General features: G+C 36.7%; 1 protein-coding gene across 2 annotated transcripts in view; it reads right to left on the bottom strand.

Moving 5' to 3' along the window:
• Positions 1-19768, bottom strand: part of Tab3 (TGF-beta activated kinase 1 (MAP3K7) binding protein 3) — a 61782-nt gene that overhangs the window by 3795 nt on the left and 38219 nt on the right. For both annotated transcript variants that reach the window (XM_029558441.1, XM_008822729.3), the window contains 5 exons: positions 14294-15749; positions 12868-13028; positions 8066-8159; positions 5128-5211; positions 330-431 (listed from right to left, as the gene is read on the bottom strand). In XM_029558441.1, coding sequence (XP_029414301.1) covers positions 330-431; positions 5128-5211; positions 8066-8159; positions 12868-13028; positions 14294-15686 — 1834 coding nt within the window. In that variant the 5' untranslated portion in view covers positions 15687-15749. The remainder of the gene's footprint in view (positions 1-329; positions 432-5127; positions 5212-8065; positions 8160-12867; positions 13029-14293; positions 15750-19768) is intronic.

Here is a 19768-nt window from a genome sequence, read left to right on the forward strand (position 1 = left end):
CTATTGCCAGAGAGTTGATCTGTCCAATATGATGGCTACTGAACATGTGAAATACGCTCAGTCCAAATTGCGATACACTCTAACTATATAAAATATGATCGATTTTGAAAAATTAGTATATGACCAATAATTTTATAGTTTCATATTATTTTATATATACTAGATTAAATGCATTTTTAAAATGCATTTATCTTTTTTAAAACCTCTTATAGCAACCATGAAAGAATTACTAGACATTTAGCACTATGCAGTTGGCTTGACATTTTAAGTAAAAAATAAAGGTGTGGTTTTAGTTATGCTAACTCTGTACAGGTAGAGAAAGTACAAACCATTTGCAACTGCGGCCTGGGTTTCATGGACATCTGCCTGTACTTTGGAGGTGACGCTAATTCTTCGGGCTTTTCTTTCAATTGTGCAGGGGTCTGAGGAGTCTGCATAAGAAAAAGCAAAGCCACTAAGAAGGATGAAGTCATTCTTCAGCAAGCCTGAATGGGCTCGGAAGGACTGTTCCTGCACTCAAACAGTGAGCCCATCTATTCTTCCACTGCTCCATGCTACCTTTAGCTCTTCTCTGAGGTCAAGTACTAAACTTAATACTTCTTTGCAACCTATGCAGAGCAGTGGTTCTTAAAGCATTTGTTTCAAGTAATAAGACAGGATGGGAAAATTCTATTTCATCAAGTTCTCACTTTTTAGTGGATTAAAAGTAAAAAAGCAGTCAGGCATGGTGGCGCACACCTTTAACCCCAGCGCTCAGGAGGCAGAGGCAGGCAGATCTCTGTGAGTTCAAGGCCAGTCTGGTCTACATAATGAGTTCCAGGACAGCTGGAGCTACAGGGAGGCCCTGTCTCAAAAAGACCAAAAAAAAAAATGTTAAAAAAGCTCAGTGATGGCAACTAAATGGAAATGTGAGAGCAAAATTCAGTTGATTGTACTTCAACTTTCTGATTAAACTAGTTAGTGAAAAAAGGTTTGAAAATCACTGTAACCATAAAAGGCTGAGCATTATAGTAATGATTATGAAGAACAACAATAAACTATGTAATTTAAGAGAATAAAACAGGTATAATAAGGCCCAGCATGGTGGTACATGCCTGTAGCCCCAGTTCCTAGGAGATGGAGGCAAGAGAACTGGAGCTCAGTCAAGGCTGCTTGGGTTACCTGAGAACTTGTCTCAAAAGACAACAGAACATTCCAGCATTCGTGAGGCAGAGATCAGTCTGTATAGCATTAAAAATACTACTGGTTGAAAAATGATAAGTAACTCAAAATAATACTATGTACCAACAAACATTTGCTCCCAAACCATTTCAAGGTATTAGTAAGCAATCCTTTGAATTAGATAAAAAAATGACAAATAGCACGTTTCATATTATTTGCCTTTAAACAGAAGAAAGACCTTGTATTTTCTAATCAGTCTTGAACCCACATGGAATCCCTTAATACAATTCACCTTTGGAAATCACTGCTCCAGAACTCTAAGAATGGTGCTTAGATATTTAACCTTAACTGTATTATCAGAGTAATTAAGAAGAGAGTAAATGCGTCCTTGGGCTCCAAAGAAGAAGGTAAAGCCTCTCTCTTAGATTTGGAAGGAAGGCCTTTTTGTAACATCACATGCCTTCATCTCACTGACTCGTACAAAAATCTCATAAAATACATAGGTAAGTATTTGAACAGATCACCTCTCTGTGGTACATAGATTAGATATGAATGAGGTCAGCTGGGCCACTGCTTAGGTCCTGTGACACGCAGGTCATTGTTCTTGGCCCTGTCTGAGTTCCTAATGAAGGTATAGGGAGACTTACTGAGTCACCTGAAGAGCTGTGCTGCTTACCTGAATATTCTAATCCCAAAAGGTTTATCGCCCCTTTTCCTCTGTCCTTTTCCCTTTCATTCCCTATCACACTTACTACTCAAATACTCTACATTCTACTTGGATTTCCAGTATAGCTCTACAAGACCTTCAAGACATTTATTCAAAGGTATTGTTTTGTTTTAATTTAAGTGCACGGTACTGCAAGCCAATGTGCACTGAGCTAGAAATAATTTTAGAAAAGGCCAATTTAGCTTACATAACAAAAAATGATGCTGAGTCCAGTAGTAGTACACATCTGTAGTTCTAGACACCAATCTAGTAGACAATGAGATGCTGTCTCAAAACAACCACAAAATCCCAGAAAAAACCTGACTTCAAACTGAATAGCTTTTCATGATCTGTGATGAAAAGGTTTAAAAACATTTAGTAAATAATTAGTATCATTCTAAAACTTAAAAAAATTTTTATTTATTATTTTTATTTTATGTGTATGTGTGTATTGCCTGCATGTGGGTAAGTGCACCTATGTCGTGCAATGCCCGTGGAGGACAGAGGAGGCTGTCGGATTCCCTGGGACTGGAGTTACGGACAGTTGTTAGCTGCCATGTCAGTGCTGGGATTTGAACCCAGGTCTTTCTGCAAGAACAACCAGTGTTCTTAACCACTAAGCCATCTCTCCAGCCCCAATTAGTACCATTCTATACTCTAAGTATATATTTATATAATCACTCTACCTATTGTACATTTGATATACATTTAAGAAATTGTTTATAATTGGAACCTTTAGTACTATAAGGGATTATCCAGTAATCAGCAATAGCAAGTTTCATTTGAACTAAATAAAACACACAACAGAGCCTTTTATATGAATTTTTAAGTGTATAATATTTTTATGAATAAGGCTCTGCTAGCTCCATTGAAAAAGATGAGGTCTAATACCAACAATGAACCCTGAAGGGCTTGATATAACATGGCAATGTAGAGGCCATTCATGTGGGAGGGCAGGAAGTTTAGGGAAATCTCGGATGTGCTGTGAATAAAAAATTGCTTTAAAAGTTTTTAGTGGGGCTAGAGAGATGGCTCAGTGGTTAAGAGCACTGGCTGTTCTTGCAGAAGAACCAGGTTTGGTTCCCGGCACCCACAAGGCAGCTAACAACTGTCTGTAACTCCAGTTCCAGGGGATCTGGCGCCCTCTTCTGACCTCCATGGGCATTGCACAACATGGGTACACTTACATACATGCAAGCAATATTCACATATACATAAAAAATAAAAATAAAGTTTTTTGAAAAATGGAAGGGAAGCATGTTTTCCTTTACTGTTTTTTAAATTGTTTAACATTATTTTGTATCTGCTTAAAATGTCTAGTAGAATTTATTCACCAGCAAATTGTGTGGCTTTAAAATCAGGTTTGTGTGAAAATTTTTGATAATGGATTCAGTTTTACTTAACACATATATAGCTATTAACATTTCCAATTTCACCTCAGGGTGTTTTTGAAAGATTGTAGTGTTCAAGAAATGTGTTTACCTAGGTTATATAGTTTATTGGCATAAAGATACTGATCACATTCCTTTAATCAATTTAATGGATAAACCCATCTTTTATTTCTAATTGTGGAATTTTACATTTTGTCTTCCATGTAGATTGGTCTACCTTGGTATTTATTGATATTGTTTATCTTTTTAGAGATGAAGGTCTGTGCTCTCATAAAGTTATCTTGCGTTTCTTCTACTTTGCTGCTGACAGTAAAACTTTTCAACAAACTAACATCAAGTTTCCCTTCAAGTACTTAAGAATCTGAGGGCTGAAGCTGCTCAGATATGGGGGACCTGCTTAGTATATATATGGCCCTGACCGCATCCCTAGCACTAAGACAATAATTTTTTGGCCTTGTCCAAAGAAAGGTATGGCTCTGTATCTAGCTCCTTAGAGATGGAACTATTTAAGAAAGTTCAGGGTTTTAAGTGTGATGGACCCACACCTCAAATTTAATAGTAATAAAGTGGCTCATGGACTGTCCTTCATTTCCCATCAACGTAGTCCTCTGTTCCTCTGGTAACAACTTTTCAATATACTCCCTAAAATAGGATAATTCTTCCATGATAGCCCTTGAATCAGTCTAGCAGACGAACTACAGTTAATTATCAGTAAGAGGCATCTCCTTAGTAAGCACTGAAGTAAAATCAAGTTTAAAGATGCATATTTTATGAACCTAAAAGGCTAATGTGATCAATGATATATAACCCAAAGGCTCTCAGCTTGAAACTGCATATAATGTTGCTACAGTGCCAAATTGAGTACTTGGCAGTCATCCACTAAGATTTTTCTGTGTACCATTTTTAGAAATCACTGTGCTATTTCAAATGAGACATCCATGAGGTAGTATTAAACAATAAAGAGACCCACTCTTATACTGCAATCTATAAATGAAATAGAAAAACACTCTTTACTGAGCTTAATATAGACAGAACACTGAAGAAACAAAATTTAATTAGGTTAGATTATTTAGCTAGAATTTATGCATTCTCCACTATTCAACATGTTTTCATAAAGTATCTGGAGTTGCTTAATGCAAAAGGATTAAAATATGAAATTCGTATATTGAGTCTTGAGAATTATAAAACAATGTGGCCTCTTAGTTAAGAATGGAACAGAAAATGTCAACCTACATTCAATCACTTCTTATAAGATACTGAAATAACAATGAAATATTTGGCATTTAGGATTCACTTTATTCTTGATGAGAAAGCACTCCTGTCCCTATTTGTGGGGCTGACCTTCTGTGTATATAAGAATTAGTTTGTTGCCTGATAAGAGTCTGCTACAGATCTCTCTAGCATTAGACATTTTAGATTCTCATTGTTTTACAAGTTCTTTCAGGAGTATAGTAGTTTTTAGTATTTAAAAAAATCCCACAATTATCTCTTACAACAATTGTAGGGGATATTAATTTTAGCGCTTGTTAAATCTTAAGGCTTGGGGGCTAGCTAGTTGGCTCAGCTGTTAAGACACCTACTAGTCTGGCAGAGGACCTGAGTTCAGTTCCCATTACCCACATTAGGCAGGTCTGGGGGGGGGATCTACTTCTTTGGGCAGTTGCACTCACTTGCATATAATTATGTCCACATGTGCATGTAATTTAAAATAATAGAAACCTTAAAAACTTAAAGGTTGAAGAATATTTCATTATTGCCACATCACTATAGTTAAATTTCTTTATGATGAACAAGCAGTAATGAACAGTTCAAACAGAAGGTTCCTCAGAAAATTACTCGATTTCTACAATATTTGTACTATGACCTTACCTTTTTTGGATGGTTTTGGTGGCACAACTGGGCCAGGTTCTATGTGGTCATAAAAATTATTCATGGCTTTCGGATCAAAGTTTCCTAAAAAGAAATGAAAATCATAGGTATTTAGGAGTCATTTGTTATTTGATCTTTGTAAAAGAAAATATATTAATGAAACATGTAGGAAAAGAAAATGTTTTTGGGGGTCTCAAACTTGATTATACTATCCTCCTTTCCTTATGGTTGTGAGAAAGGATCCAAGATCACCAAACCAGGGTTTGTCTATAGTGTATTACCCAAAAGAACATTTCTACTTATAAGGCTAGTATCCTTAAGCAGGATTCAGCATCATATGGGTCATTTGAAGAGGTAAAGGATGAAGAGAAAAAAAAAAGTATGGTGGACCTGTTTGCCCTCTGCCTTTTTTTTTGAGACAGGGTCTCCCTGTAGCCCCAGCTGGCTTGGAACTCGCTATGTAGACCAAGCTGGCCTTGATCTCACAGAGATCCGCCTGTCTCTGCCTCCTGAGTGCTCTGATTAGAAACCTGTGCCACCACGCCCTGCCTTTCTTCTTGTTTTCATCTAATGAAAAACACAATATGAATGAATATAAATAGTGAAGCTTCCTTCCATAATTTATCTTAATTTTTTATTGCAAAGCCATCTAAGGAAGAAGCCAAACATTTAAGTTAACTAAGCCTATGAATTTATCAATGTTGCTATTGTGCCAACTGCAGTCTAAACAGACCCTAAGAACTGTTTTGACACACAGTTTTCCTCTTTGATAAGCTCCCTCCCGATTCAGTGTCTAGACTCAGCCACACATTCTTCTGTGACTCCCCTAAGGTTAGTTCACATTTGCTGCCAGTTCTGGCTCTCACCTTCACTTCTGTCCTCTGCTTGCTGTATACAATTTCATCTGAGTTTGGACACACAGGATGTGGTATTAAATCTCCTGTTTTCAAGTCTTGACTTTTTTTTTCCCCAACGAAAAGTTTCATTACCCAAAATCAACAATTAAGCTGCTTTTCATCAACTCATGCAATGATTTATTTGCATCTAGTTGAAAATGCATACCCCCCAAAGAAGTTTAGAAGAATTTATACTATGTTTCCAACCTAGAGTGAGGAAAAGTAGAATTTACCATAAAATAGCTATGTTCAGGCCCCTTTGTTCTAAAGTACCAAAAAAGACCTCATTTGATCAATACAGACCAAAACTAAAGCTCTTTTCTTTTCTTTTTTTTTTTTTTTTTTAAAAAAAAACCTTAATAGTAGTTTCTTTTGTAGGTCCTATTAACAAATGCTTTATCCAGTCAGATATGTTGTTTCAAGAGAATTTTCTAAAATTCTTATAGCTCAGGAAAGCTACAATGCTACTTGATATGTTAATTGCTAGATATGTATTCCCTTTCATTATCTATGTTACAATTGATGTTCTAATATGTAGTTCACAGCTTATTATAAAATAACCTAACAAAATGTTAATGATTCTCATTTTTCTTCAAAGACCATACCAGTTAAAAAGAAGTTGATGTAATAGTATAGTAGCAATGACTTGTATAACGTGCACATTATGCATAGCACTGCTTTCATTGATTAAAGCTAGTAGGCTATACAGGGATGCTTTTGAAAATAACTTTAAGAGAATCTGACTAGATTTCAACTTTCAGGTTCATATAGTTCCACATATTTTTGACTGTTTCACACTGCATTATATACTCTTAAAGTACTGTAGAAGCTCTCTTAGCTGCCGTAATTAAGAATATTAAGTTTGGAAGAAGGCTGATTAAAACAAAGAAATATTTGTTAAGAAAAATTACACATCAACTATAATGTAAGAGGAATGTAGTGAATTCTCTTTTCTATTTTTCTTACTGAAGTGCTGGGTGTTGAAACTCCTGGGGCCTCTATATGCTATACAAGCAGGGTACCACTGAACTACATCCCCGCAACAATATAGCCTTTACTTTAATGCTGGACAATGACCTAAAGCAAGTGTTAGCAAACTTTCTCTCAAAGGCCAGACAGTAACTTAGCCATTGTAGACCTGTAATACAATCTCAGTTGCAAGCCTCAACTCTGTCCTTGAAACACAAAAGAAGCCATAGACACTAGGCAAGCAAATGGGCATGGCTAGGTCCCTAAAACTAGGGCACTGGGGCCCTAGTTTGCTGAACCATGACCTGTAATTCTGTGTTATGAGTTCTTTAGCATGTAGTAAGTAATATACTAAGGACACTTGTAAGTAATTTTAAATACAAAATTTGTTTGTAGTTTTAAATTCTCCCCTTAACATTTTCTACTAGTTTTCACCCAAATCTAATTAACAGTTCCTATATTTTTATATTTAACTCTTTAAAAAATCCTCTTTGACTTTTATACAGAGAGAAGCTTTCTCTTGCATTCATGTTAGTTTATGAAACATTTAATTTTATTTCAGAAGTATACTAACTGGCATAAACAGTATAGTGGTGATCAATGGGAGCAATAGTATAAAGAAATGAAGGGTACCTATTGATGTGGTGAGCTGGGCAAATGAAAGTTAAGAGAGCTTCTACTGCAGTCCACAGAATTACCCTGAAAAGCGTGAACTCCGATATTCTACTTTGGGATCCCTATTTTTTCACAATATTTTGAATAATATAAACTGTCTTATTATTATTAAACTTATCAATTTACAAAATATTAATATTAAACGACTAAATGAATAAATGTAATGCTACAACAGAATAATTCAATGCTGAGAACAAATGGTGAAATTTCCAAAGTAAAATTATTTTTTGACCCCCTGATCTATGATCATGGAGTGCAGGAATCTCTTTAAAGGCAGAATTATAGTCTTATAATGGATAAAACCTGTCTCTTAAGTCTACAAAACCGAAATATTGCTATTTAAGCAGTTTAAAATACCACACTATTACTTATGGTTTACCAAATAATCAAGTCTATACCTCTAGATTGAAGGAGGTCAACTTCTTTCAGTGTACAGTCAACATTTATCTGGAGTTGTCTGTTCATGCTTCTCAATCTTGTCATTTCCTCTGGCTAGTAAGAAAGGACCCAAAATAGCAATTGTGGGAAAGTCATTATCAAGCCCAACATTTAAGAACTGTGTTTCACGTTAGTTGATCTGATTGGGTACTACCAAGAATACGGCCTTGCCAAAGAGACCGTGTGTAAGACGTCTTCTATGTATGTTTTTGAAGTAATAGGTAAAATGGGGACATCAACACGGCCACATACAAATGAAAGTTGCATATGGTGGCCAGGACCAAAGCTGGATTGTGTTCTATCACACAAACTACTATCATTGCAATACAACACAGAGAATATTTTCTTTATGTGTTCATGGTAAGGGAGATTACAAGAAACAACCTTTGAATCAAACAGTGCTCAAGATTTCACTCTTATCTAGCCTGGTAAAAATGACTGCTTACTTAGCATCAAGTAGTGGGTTATACCAGGATTCACTTATTCCTTTTGCTAAAGGAAGCTTTTAGTACGCAGTATTACACCAATTTACTGAGGAGAAAACTAAGGCATAAAGAAGAAAATTTCTCAGAGGTATAAAGCTAGTAACTGGCAGAACTAGGACTTTTACAGGTCTATATAAATGCATACAGAAGTATCTCTAACTTTTTCTGGGTCAAAGGAAACATTTTAGCACACAGAAATTTCACATCATAAATAGACTACTCTATTTCTTTTGCTTCAACCTTTCCAGCCCACTCTACTCCTTATGTCTTTCAGGAGTCCATTTGAGGCAGTGAAATGAGGAGAGAGACCAAATCTATAGAAAAGTAATATTTCTTTTTTTGTCTTTTGAGACAGGGTCACCCTGTAGCCCCAGCTGGCCTGGAACTTACTATTATAGACCAGGCCTCGATGTCACAGAGATGCACCTACCTGTCTCTGCCTCCTAAGTGCTGGGAATAAAGGCATATGCCACGATGCCTGATCCCCTACACCATTCTTAATTTCTTTACTATTTCTGTATTTAGATTCTAGAGGCATGGATACTGAAGTTTTTAGCACAGTCCAGGCAAAAACTATGGTAATTTCAACTATAAAAGTAAAGTTAAATTATCTACTAATTAAAACAAGAGGAAGATCCTAATCTGTTAAAAAACTTGTATTTTGCCAAAGACTAAACAGGTTAATAGTGCATAAAAAAGAGCAGAAAGAATATCTTAGTTCACAAAAATGCAAGATCTTATGCTGTTCAGAGATAGCAACAGCTAACAGCAGGGATCAAAAGTTCAAAATAGTAATGTAAAAGGTTTAAGAAGAGCTCTAACCCCTTAGAATGGCAGAGGAACAACCACAAAAACGCATTGCAAATATATTAGAAATTGCTGTTCTTTCCTCATTCCTATTGGCAAACTGCATGATGTTAATGTGTAAAGTACCTATCCCTTGCCTACCAAGCAATAGTAAAATACTGTGAAACCCACGCTTGATCATTTATATGAGCGATTCCATCCTCCTAGGAACATATAAAATAACTACGATTTTGTGGCAGTTCAGTATCTTGAGGCTGATTCTTACAATATTATTTTGGGGATAAGATGGTGGTTTAGTCCTTCTGGCCCAAAATAGTGACACTTTTAAGTATGTATGTAACTATCATAATATACTTCATAATCAAGAAGTTAATAACTGTAAAGACCACTCTCACAATAGGCTCATTTCCAAATAGTGGAAGCACTTGAACTCATTCACCTTAGAGTTTATCTGTAAGATTCTTTTCTTGTAGCTTCTGATTAACTTGAGGTAGAATAGCTGTTTCTGAGAATGGTCATTTACCAAAAGTATACTGTTTTCATGTTTTACTATGTATAACTTAGACCTAAGTGTAAGAAAATAGAATTTTTGTATTTGATATTTCAAAATGAAAAATTCTAAGCTCTTTTGCAGTCAACTGTTTTGGAACTTTAAAAACTAGTGTCATAGACACCAACATTGAAGACCACTGGTGTTTTTGGTGGCTTGGCCCCAATTATGCATCTAGACAAAAGCTGTGAAGTGGTCCAAAAATTCAATTATAATAGGATAATTTGAGGGAGGGGACAATCGGCAGCTCTCTGCTTATTAGAATCTTATTTTTCAAGGTAAAACTTAAAATTCTCCCTTCTCTGAAACTGTTCTATCTTGTATGTTATTAGCAGAAGACTAGTATTTTTTTCACATGCATATCTCTTTGAGAGACGACATCTTGAGAACCATTTAATACAATGTTAGAAATAGCAAATTAAAGGCACGTTGCATCCACTGTTTCTTTATGTGAACAACATTATAAAGTACTTGTAATAATTCCCTTTATAGACAGGATGTTAGTATAGCCCAGAAGTGCCAGAGCCATAGATGGGAAGTTAATGTAGCCCGTAAGTGCCAGAGCCATTCTGATTTCCAATTGGATATGGGTATTACTTCAAATCGGACTCAGTAAACAAATTGGAAATTCTGACTAAATGATTTGATTGCCATGTATGTTCTTAAATGGAAACCAGTTTTACAAAACTGGTTTCATATTTGTCTATGTATTTTAAGTGAAATTTTCCAGCATTTGTAACTAAGCTGCTGTGTAAGGTTGCTATTTGTTGAGCATTTTGTAACTTACTTAACATAGCTCATATAACATGGGTACTTTATGAGAAAATAAGCACAGACAACGTTACTTATGTGAGGATCTATGACTGACGTGAGAAGTAGGATTCAAGTCTGCACCTGACTTGAAAGCCCACTCCCCTTCCTTCCCTCTATGTACACGGGTAACTACCCCTCGGCCATGTCCTTCCTACTATGCTGCATTTCACTCTATGTCTGCAGCAGGAACACAAGGTACTCACACGAACTATCAATTTCTAAAGGTAAGCAATGGCTACACATGGTTTATTATGCTATTCTGCCGACTTTATTTTTAACTTTTAACTATAGAGATTTAAACAACAACAACAACAACAACAACAACAACAAGCTGCAGCCCAGGGAAGCAGGTTTACCAACTTCTCCTTTCTAAAAAAATGACTCATCAATGAAAACTCCAAAATTAAATGATGGTGGTTTTATCTGAAGCACTAATTCATACTGCACTAGACAGACTTCTACTTCCAATTAAAAACAAGGTTTTGCTTAGCAAGGATTGTAATATAGCAAGCAGTTTTTGAACAAGCTTATACAGGTATTCTGAAGAAAAATGTCTTCCATGCGAAAATGAAAGTTTCTGTTTTACAGATACCTAAAGGATTACAGTGTCCAACTTCCAACTATTCTATGGGTCATAAGTTTTACTATCGTCCCTTAGCAAAGGATTCAATGATGATTTCAAATAGAAACAATCAAGAAGATACTTGATTTACATGAGTATCGCTTTCAGTTGCTTTATATTTTTCCCAGTGCTTTATGTAATTAAAACCGAGGAATATGGTTAATATCATGTCATTAACTTACTCAATATGCCTTTTCCTCAAGAATTTCTTCCACTGCTTCCCTACTAGCAAAGTTCGAACACCTTGACATAGTATTCAAAGTTTAGGTTCAATTCTGCCTCTGTGCACATTAACCTTTTATAAACTCATTAGAAATCTCATGCTTAAACCTGGAAACTTCACTGTTTCTGAAAAGTAAGCTTTGCCTTGACTTTAAGCCTTAATTACCTTCTCCCTTCAAAGACGACTCCCCCTCTCTGCCTACAGTACAGAGCACTGGCTCCTCATTCCTTCTTCCCTTCAAGGTACCTCAGGCAAAACTTCCCTAAGAAACTGCAGCCATTCTGAGGACAAGAAGTCTGACATATATGCCCCAAATCCTAAACTTTCAAATTGTAAAAGCCAGATTACACTAAATTTAGAAAGGGGGGAAAATGAGGAGAGACCCCATGGAGAAAGTAGAGCATTAAATGAGCCTTGAGGGCAGACAGGATTTACATACATGGAGCTCTGGAAGAGCAGAGGATAATGTAAGAGAACAGAGATGTGAACTAAGCATGTTCATCAAGCAGTTAATATACAAGTTCTCTCATTACCCATGAGCAAACACAGCAGTTACCACTGGAGAATTCTCTGGTGATCTGTTTTTCCCAATGGAAGATATGCAAAGCTTCTAATAGTACCACATTCATAAGCAGTATGCAGAATTGATGAAAAGATATACTGAATCACAGAAAAGTTGACATGACACAGAAAAGAGATATATTTCAAATTTTTCAAAGTTATTTCACATCACTAGAATTCAAATACATCAACCAATATGCTGAAACTATCCTAATGGTTCACCAGAGTCATTTCCTTTCCTTTAAGATCATCATTGTTTCATACTATCTCAGTCTGTACAGTTAGACACAATGTAGTGCTCTGCCTTAAAACATTTTACCACCAACACTTTCTCAAAATTCGTATTTGTCCCACTTAAAATACTTAGAAAAATAATCTTACATTTTTGAAAGAATACATATCAGATGTTTAGAAGAATAATTTATGAAGTCTTTAGTCAGTATATACTTTCTGCAATAAATAAGATAGTATACTCTGATTATAACTGCCAATCTTTGAAAATAAGGATGAGTATATATAAGTTGCAAATGGGAAAATGCGAAAATTATTCTGACAAGAACTACTCGTGGTAAAATTCTTATATCCACTGTTTAAAAAAAATCACCAGGAACAGAACTTAAAAGAAAAGTAAATGGCTTGGACAGAGAGAGTGCACTGAGTACATTCATAAACTGCAATATACATTGCAACAGATGACTTACCGTGGGGATTGCGGTGGTGCAACTGACTCTCCTGAGCCGTCTCTGCATCAGGTCATGCTCCATACTGTTGACTTCAGCCTTCAACCGCTCTAGCTCCTCTTTTTCAAGTTTCAATTGCTTTGCTAACCTCTCCATCCTTGCTCGCTGATGTAACAGCAAAGCTATAGCATTACAGATAAAGTCACTGCAGAGAATAATGCTGAACAGATAACACAATTTCTACATACACTGTTAATGGATAGAAGACTCATCCAACTTGGGGGTTGGTATTTACTCTTACAGCCCTCCTAATGCTGTGTCTACCTCCACTTCTGCTTTAATTTAGCTCTTAATTGCTACCAAAATGGCATCTGTACATCTCTTTTGTTCTGTCATCTTTAGGTCTCCTGAAAGTTACCTTAATTATACTTGTGTATATTTTAAAAGGCTTATTGGGTCAATGAGATGGCTCAGCAGGGAAAAGTGCTAGCACGAAGGCCTGAGTTCCATCTCCAGATTCCACAAGGTGGCACGAGAGAACTGGTTCTGAGGGCTGTCCTCTGACCTCCCTCCACATGTGCACCATGGTAGGCTCAGACTTCTATTCATACACACATATACAGTAAATAAATAAAAGGCTTAATATCAGGCATGCTGAATCACAATTATAACGACTTCCCTTCTTTATATATTGGAAGAATGCTAAACTCTCATTTATTTTAGTACAATTTGAAAGAATCTGAATAGACTTTTCAAATACCTTCATCTTCTATTATCCTTTAGGTATGCCTACTATCAGCTAATCCAACAATTTTGTTAGTAATTACATTTCTTATATATTACTTACAAATACCATTATTCCCTTCTAGTCCTCTTTAGAAAAATCTCAAATTCTTTCCTTTGATGAATTGTACTCCAACTTGTGTAAATTTCTTTCTTCATAATAGTCATTACGTTTGTCCATATTTTTCCCAATGAATGATATCTCACCAAATAAAGTCTTCATTAGAGTGTAACTGTCATACTCAGTTTCATAATTTTAAAAAATATTTTATTTATTTTTATTTTATGTGTATGAGTGTATTGCCTGCATGTATGTGAGTGCACCTGTGTCGTGCAATGCCGCAGAGATCAGAAGAGGGCTTCAGATTCCCCTGGAACTGGAGTTAAGGACGGTTTGTAACTGCCATGTGGGTGCTGGGAATCGAACCTGGGTCCTCTGCAAGAGCAGTCAGTGCTCTTAACCACTGAGCCATCTCTCTAGCTGCACAATTTCATATTTTAAAACAGTCAATAGATGAATGACTCTGAAGCAGTCATTTTAACCCTTAAGAGTAATACTACTACCCAACTTAAATATTTAGTTGAAACTAAATAGCTAATAGTTTTTTATTTTCAATAGACTATCACTTCACTCTAAAAATTAAATTTCAAAACTAAAATTTACCTTGTGTATAGGCATAATCATCTGATCCAGAACTAGAACTCCTCTGATATTTATGACTTCCCTTTTCTCCCCCAGAGCCTGGTATCACTGAAATGGGCTGAATAGGTTCTGGTGCTGCAGAGCGCTCTTCTTGGTCCACTAAATTTAAAAGATTTTCAGGTGTTGCTCGGCCTACAGTAATTTTAAAAACGGTAGTAGGGTTTGGTATCACCCGGGGAGACGGTGATGGAGCACATGAAGGTCCAGTTGGCTGTGTATATGTAATATACACAGGATTAACACTAAATGGAGGTTTTGGTTGACTAGATATCCCTCTTGAAGGAGAACTTGAAGGTGGAGTGGTGGCTGTATACAGTGAGTGCTGGTTCCGTGGAGATGGCTGATTACTGATGGGTGAAGGACTCCTAGTTATTGCTGTCCCAGGTCTTTGAGAAGGTTCAACTGTAATTTCTATCTTCTTCATGGAACCTTTGGGTAAGTTGGATGGTGTGTATGGGAGATAGGCTACTGAATGGCTTCCCTGCTTTTGATAACTAGGAGGTCCTTGTTGATATAGGTGGGGTGGAGTAGTCGAAGGACTAGGTGGCATAAACACGTGAGAGCTTGGGTGGCCCAGCTGCGAAGGTTGCACTTGATGCTGTGGAGAGCTAAAGGGTGAAGGACACTGAGAAGGAGGTGGTGAATGGTAAGCTGGCTGAGGGATTTGCTGCTGTTTGGGAGAATACTGAGAAGGTTGATAGTTCTGTTGATGTGGATACACAGGTAAAGGGCGTTGGCTATAATGAGGCACTGGGCCTTGTGGTGAGGACTGCCACGGTGCATTCTGAGGAGTCTGTCTTCCCGATGAACTCTGAGATGTCTGTCTAATATAAATAGAACCAGGAGATCCATAGAGATTACTTGGAATTTGTGGAAGAATCTGTAAAGCTCTTGGTACAGTCTGTCCAGAAGGGAGGTTTTGGGACACTGTAACAGTAATTGGATTTGTACTATACCGAGGTATGTGCATGTAGGATGGAGGTGGTGGTGGTGAAGGCCCTTGCATAGGAGATGGATTCATACCTGTTTGCATGGAAGATGGCTGCTGAGGTGGCTGTGAAGGAGGAGTAGCTGCACTTCTGTTCTGTTCATTCATAAAAAATGGATTATAGTTGGGAGTAGCAGCCACAACAGCTGGAGCTGAGTGTGGTTCCTGAACTAAGCATATCAGCTGTTTACCTGCTGCATGCTGTGGATCTATATGTCCATCACTTGAGCTATGTACCAGTGTTCGACCACCATTAAGGTGAGCTCCATCTCCTGGGTGGTAGCTACTAGGAGAGTGGATACCCAGGTTAATATGCAAAAGGCGATTTCTATTCATCCTATTGTCTTCTGGACTATGGTATTCCATATACAAGTATTTGCTGCTCTCCTGGGAAAGGGCTCGGCAACAGGCTTCTAGATTATTGTTATTCTGTGGGAGAAAAATGGTAAAAACAATATTGGCAAAATTAACAAAGCTTAATAGGGGAAGTCAGGCTCTCCCAGAGAGTTAGACAAATAGAAAGAATAGACAGGAGCATTTTAACAATAAAAACCATCATGGTCATCTGTCTTGAAAATGGAATCTTAAACAATTCATAAATAAGCATTTGGCTCCCATTACTAGAACTATCACTACTGCTACTGCTACAGAAATGTAAAGTACCTACTAATGAACACTGTGACTCAACCCCAAGTTTTCTCACTCCAAATCCAGGACTCATTTTATACTTGTTGCATCTCAACAACTTAAAATGTTGGGCTAATCTTGGATTCACCACAACTGCTGTAACATCCATCATTAATATTTAATCTGATAAAATGAAAAAAAAGCCTTTAGTTTTCAAAAAGAACTTATAAAAATTCCTGAACAGTTAAAACAGTAAAAAGCATATACAAGTCCTATGCAAGCTCAAACCAGACAAAATCCAAGCCTAAACATGGGGAAGTGGGTAAGAAATCCAAATTGATGGTTACTCAGAGGAGGAGAGACACTGTCTTACACAGATGGGATTCTGGGCAGGCCCAGTGGATGGACCTACACCGAAGGACATTTTGGAACACAAATAAGACTCCACAGGATACACACATACACACACACACACACACACACACACACACACACACACACGAGAGTACATTAAAATGGGTAGGGGGCAATAAGGGAGGTACAGATAGGGGATGGGATCTAAATACCATCAAACTATATTGTGTGAAAAATCACAAAAATTCAATAAACAATGTTACCCTTTACTTTTCTTTTATCCAATCTTATTCCTGTATAACTTCAACCTTTATCACTGGGAAAGATTTACTCAAAGTAAAGTAACCAGAAAAAAAGAACATAAATCTTTCATAGTTTGAACCACACCTCCATGATTTGGTCAGAGTTAATGGGAATTTAACAAACAACTGTGTCCAAATTGCCTTAGTGAAATCCACTCCCACAGCATCAAGGTTTTACAACCTGAATGGTAACTTAATATACTTGAGAAAAATCATTGAAAATTGGAATTTTTAGTTACTGTCTGTGTGTATAACAGCAAACTGTCATTTAGAAGTTCCAACTGACAGTAACCAAATGTTTCCTTTTTAAATATTTTTTTAAAATTTATTATTCTTACTTTATGTGTATGAGTATATTGCCTGCATGTGTGTAAGTGCACCCATGTTGTGCAATGCCCGTGGAGGTCAGAAGAAGGCGTTGGATTCCCCTGGAACTAGAGTTACGGATGGTTGTTAGCCACCATGTAGGTGCTGGGAATTGAACCCGGGTCCTCTGCAAGAGCAGTCAGTGCTCTTAATGGCTGAGCCATCTCTCCAGCCCCAAATGTTTCCTTTTTAAAATTATATTATAAAGCAGTTTTCCATTAAAATACAGAACTCTCAGCTTATTAGAGTATAGCACATACTATTCACTGCCTTTGAAATAATACATAAAAGATTCTTAATTATGACTTTCTCTAACGCAAACATACGTTTATTGTATTTATTTTAACGATTAATGCATTTTATATAAAAATGAAATATTTCACTTCTGTTGAGAATCAAATGAAATGTTAAGCCTACCACAAAATAAGAAATGCAGTGACTGTAGTATTAAGAGATATCTAAAGCTCCACTTATGTTTCCAGATGCAGGAGATACTGAACTAGTGAACTAGACAGCCAGCTCTAGATTCTTGGTCTCCTGAGTTCCAGTGTTCTTTCCACATAGCAATTTCAAGGGAACGGATGTTTGGTCAAAGGACACTACTAAGTCGGAACTTTAGGAGGTCAAACAAACAAACAAACAAAAAATCCTTTATAAAATGAAATCTAAAGAATTTGCTTCATAAAAAGGTAAATTTTATTTTCCTTGTACAAAGTACATAAAAAATACTACAGAAAGAAGTATTAATTGAAGTTTAAGACATTAGAACACAGAGATTTGTTTTCTTATCCTGCCTGAAAATCATGCTGAGTAAGGGTGAGAAGCAAGATTTTAAAAGCAAATCTGGAGCCAAAGAATTCAGTTGGACTGCCAACTAGAATGTGTCAGTGACAGATACATGAAAAAAAAAATATGTAAGAAAAATAAAGCACCTCAAGTTTTCAACAAATCTATGGGATTATGAGAATATACTTTAGTATTTGGTGTTTTATGCATAACTGAAATTTCATGCTTTACATAATAAATTTGAGAATCCAGTAGTAATCTCACAAAAAGGATTCTAATTAAAATAATAAGTTAGATTTGCTGACCTAGTCACATGCATGTCTAAAGTAAAAATATGAGTAAATTTTCCTATGAGAAAAAGTTTAAAACCACAAATTTGTTCATTATCTTCACTGAGCTAATGAAAAAAGACTACCACCAGAGCAAATTTAAATGTCATACCTGACTTGCTAAATGCTTTAACAAAGAAAAAATGAGCACATAAATGTGTCAAAGGGTAATTAAAGTACAAAATTGTTTATTTCGATAAAGAGGCCAAAATATTTTTATGCAGTACTGGGGACTGAGTCTAGGGCTTCACACATGCTCTACCACTAAGTTATATCCCTAGCTTTCTTTTTAATTTTTGACATAAGGTCTCAATAAGCTGTCATTGTTGGAGTTTAGCTTGCAATCTTCTTGCCTCACTTTTCCAAACAGCTGAGACTGTAGGCTGGGGCACAGGTTTAACAACAGGTCATAATATTTACGAAGCCATGTATAGGTACTAGAGAGACGGCTCAGTGAGTTAAGAGCACTTGCTGTGTAAGCATGAGGACCTTACAGTTGGGTGTGGCCTTGTGTGTGTGTGTGTGTGTGTGTGTGTGTGCCCGAACGCATGCACACACACACACTATAGAGGGAAGACAGACAGGAGGCTAGTTGGTCATCAGCCTAGTTCCATGTTCAGGGAAAGACCTTGTCTCATAGGAATAAGGTGCAAAGTGATAAAGCAGGACACCTAATGTCCTGCTCTGGCTTCTACACATGGATCCACATATACACAGAAGATTTTTTAAAAATAGAAGGCACACAGAACAGTCTTGAAAGGACTAAAGGAAAAAAAAGTATCATTCTCCTAAAAAGTGGTCTTAAATTAAGAGACGATAGCCCAGTCAGAGGCTTTAAGGCCTGTGTTCAAAAGTAAATTACCAAGTTAGTATATGTCACTATGAAACACTTTGTTGCGAAGTCTTGATATATAGCCCAGGCTAGCCTCAAATTCATAGTAATCTGCCTCAGCCTCCTGGGTGATAGGATTACAGGCATGTACCACCACATGAGGCTTTAACACACAAACTTTCCAGAGTCAGTAGGTGGTCAATGTCCATACAAATACATTGTCAATACCAAAGAAAAAAAAGTAAAATATTCACAATAATATGAGTGTAAACAAATGTATACTGAGTTAAATTTTTGTTCTATTCCTTCAGCTAAGCAACCACGAAAATGCAGTTAATCAAAAGCTGAATAAAACAAAAAGCACGCTGGAGTTAGGAAGGCCCTAGAAGAGCTAAGGAAAGCCAATGTTAGAAAATGGTTTCAGCCAGAAGATTAAACTCTGGCATGGTTTTACTGAATTGGGAAGTAAATTTGTTCAACCACATACCAAAATGGGGCCAAAGATCTAAGATTCAGACTGGGAATATGTTAAAAAAAAAAAAAACACCTATGACACAATAACCTTAAGCCAAAGGCCTAAAGCTAGTAAAGGTTTGTAAACAAAGGAAATCCCTGGGTTGTCTGAGTCTCTACTTGCAATTACCGTCTCCTGAACATAGGTTTGTGCTACTTCCTCAGCTTCTTACACTGCAACACAGCAGTGTGAACATGAATACCTACTATGTGATGTGCCAAGTAGGAGAGTGTCATAATCATGGAACACTGAGAGGCCATGAAGGATAAGAAAAAAACACCAGAGGGAGCAGTAAGGCTCTTTCTCTGCTGTCCCTTGAAGAGAAAGACATATTGTCA

Source organism: Nannospalax galili, unplaced genomic scaffold (assembly GCF_000622305.1).
Source record: "Nannospalax galili isolate Female #2095 unplaced genomic scaffold, S.galili_v1.0 scaffold7, whole genome shotgun sequence".
Lineage (NCBI taxonomy): Eukaryota > Metazoa > Chordata > Mammalia > Rodentia > Spalacidae > Nannospalax > Nannospalax galili.